The sequence below is a fragment of the Aptenodytes forsteri genome, unplaced genomic scaffold (assembly GCF_000699145.1).
Source record: "Aptenodytes forsteri isolate BGI_AS27 unplaced genomic scaffold, ASM69914v1 Scaffold90, whole genome shotgun sequence".
NCBI lineage: Eukaryota > Metazoa > Chordata > Aves > Sphenisciformes > Spheniscidae > Aptenodytes > Aptenodytes forsteri.
In genome coordinates this window covers 150,221-152,513 of record NW_008793941.1, presented here as the reverse complement: position 1 = coordinate 152,513, position 2,293 = coordinate 150,221, and the positions used below count along the sequence as shown (strand labels likewise).

At 69.9% G+C, this 2,293-nt stretch overlaps 1 protein-coding gene across 1 annotated transcript in view; it reads left to right on the top strand.

The window, feature by feature from the left end:
- The window catches only part of CSF3 (colony stimulating factor 3), an 8,824-nt gene that overhangs the window by 6,187 nt on the left and 344 nt on the right, over positions 1-2,293 (top strand). The window contains exons 3-5 of the mRNA XM_009272967.1: positions 1,220-1,389; positions 1,816-1,923; positions 2,076-2,222. Coding sequence (XP_009271242.1) covers positions 1,220-1,389; positions 1,816-1,923; positions 2,076-2,222 — 425 coding nt within the window. The remainder of the gene's footprint in view (positions 1-1,219; positions 1,390-1,815; positions 1,924-2,075; positions 2,223-2,293) is intronic.

Genomic DNA, 2,293 nt, shown 5'->3' with positions numbered 1-2,293 from the left:
GGCGGCCCGTGCCAGGCAGGAGCTGGCCCAGCTGGCACCGGCCCAGCAGATCATCCTGGAAGCACTTGCGGGAACTGGCACGAGCCAAAATTCCCACGTCAGCGCGGCGTGGTGGGGCAGGGAGCAGCCGGCCCTGCTCCCAGGGCTGCCCTGGCAGCCGCTTCCCGGAAGGGGCAGGCAGAGACGGCCCCTCACCGGCCCCTCCAGCTGGTCCCACCACCGTGAAGGTCACACCACCAGTGCCCGCCCTGATGCCGGGGTGAGGGGCTCAGGCAGCTGGCAGGGGAGATGTCCACATGGGCTGGGGATGGCGACGATCCCGGAGGGACGCCAGCTGTGAAAAGCCACTGTCCCCTCGCCCGGTCACCCACGAGTGACCCTGCGGCGCTGGACAGTGGCCAGGCCGGCCGGCGAGGCAGGACCCTGTCAGTGGGTTAATGAGTCACCAAGCCACCACCAGCACCGTCCCAGCACCCGGCACGCACCCTGGTGCCGGGGCTCTTTTTTTGGCCCCCCCCCCGCCACACCGAGGGCACCGCTGCCCGCCAGCCCTGGGAAAGCCCCACAGGCAGCGAGGTGTGGGCAGTGGCCGGGAGCACCCGGCTCCCAGGATTTGCATGTTGGTGATTAAGACAATGAGGCAATCGTCACTGTTGCCACATCAGTGTGAATCCCCGGAGCCCGCTATAAATGCCCTAATCGATGAGGCCGCCCAGAGCTGGGGCAGGGGCGAGCTGTGCCAGGCCGGGCCGCGCTTGCAGAGAGGAGAGACGCCGAGCCGGGCACCATGTGCTCCCTCACCCGTGAGTACCCGCAGCCCCAGCACCCGCTGCATCCACTGCTCCCACTGCCCCTACAGCACCCATTGCACCCACAGCACCCGCTGCACCCACTGCACCCACTGCCCCCAGAGCACCTGTAAAAACCCACTCTACCTGTAGCACCTGCTGCACCTGAGCACCCACAGCGCTTGCTGCACCCGCTGTACCTGCACACCCAGAGCCCCCAGCCCGCTGCCCCGTGGCCCCGGCACCGAGGGGCTGGTGGGATGCAGGGAGCACCCAGTCCCTCTCCCCCCTTTCAGGGAGTCTCTGCCCCTTCCCCAGGCTGCGTTGGTGCCGCCATTCCCGGGGGGCATCTGGTTGCTGCACCCAGACCCCGGCACTGGGTTGGGGACAAGGGTCTCCCTGGGGCGGGCGCTGAGCCACTGTCCCCGCAGGCATGCTGGCGCTGCTGCTGGGCACGCTGCTGTGGGCGCCCTGGCAGGCGCTGCACGGGGCGCCGCTGGTCGAGCTCTCGGGGGACCAGGACTTCCAGCTCTTCCTGCACAAGAACCTCGAGTTCACCCGCAAGATCAAGGGGGACGTGGCCGTGCTGCAGCGCGTGGTGGTGAGTCCCGGGTGCTGCGGCAGGGGGGACGGTGGCCATGGGCGCTGCAGGGTCGCAGATAAGGTGACCTTCCCCTCCCCAGCCTTATCGGCACGGTGAGGCCGGGAGCCAGTGGCGTCCCCTGCGCCTCGGTCTCCTGCCGCGCTGCTCAGCCCCAGGGCCCCCGGACACCCACAGGGGCTGTGACCATGCACAGCCCCGCTGCTCCCTCGGGGATGCGTGGGGACCTTCCTGGGGCACGCACCGGCCGGGGGCAGCCGTGCCGCAGTTTGCTCTTGTCCAGTCCCCATCTCACCGGGCAGCGGGTTCACCCCATCCCCTCCCTCCTCATGGCTGGGCTGTGGGGGGATCCCGCACCCCAGGGACGGGGTGTCAGGGGGTGGTGGGCTCCTCCGGCCACCCTGACCCCGTCCCCCTCGGCCGCAGTGCGACACCTTCCAGCTGTGCAAGGAGGAAGAGCTGCTGCTGGTGCGGCAGGACCTGGGCATCGTGCAGGTGCCGCTGGAGCAGTGCCACAGCCGCAACTTCCAGGCAGTGAGTACGGGCAGCCCACCCCTGCCACGAGCTGGCCGGTCTCAGCCCCACTGGCTTCGCCGCTCCTTGGGGCAGCCCAAAGCTCGCCGTGGCTCGGGGCGCGGTGGCCGGGCTGTGCCGAGTCCCGCTGACTATGCCATGCCCGCCCGCAGGAGGCCTGCTTCAGCCAGATCCACGACGGCCTCCGCGCCTACCATGGCTCCCTCGCCGCCGTCCTGGAGCTGCTGCCTGGGCACACCAGCCTGGTGGAGACCCTGCAGCTGGACGCTGCCAACCTCTCCTCCAACATCCAGCAGCAGGTGAGGGGGGAACGGGGTGAGCACGCGCGGGGCCGGCATCCCCGGGGAGATGGGGAGGGCACACGGGGACA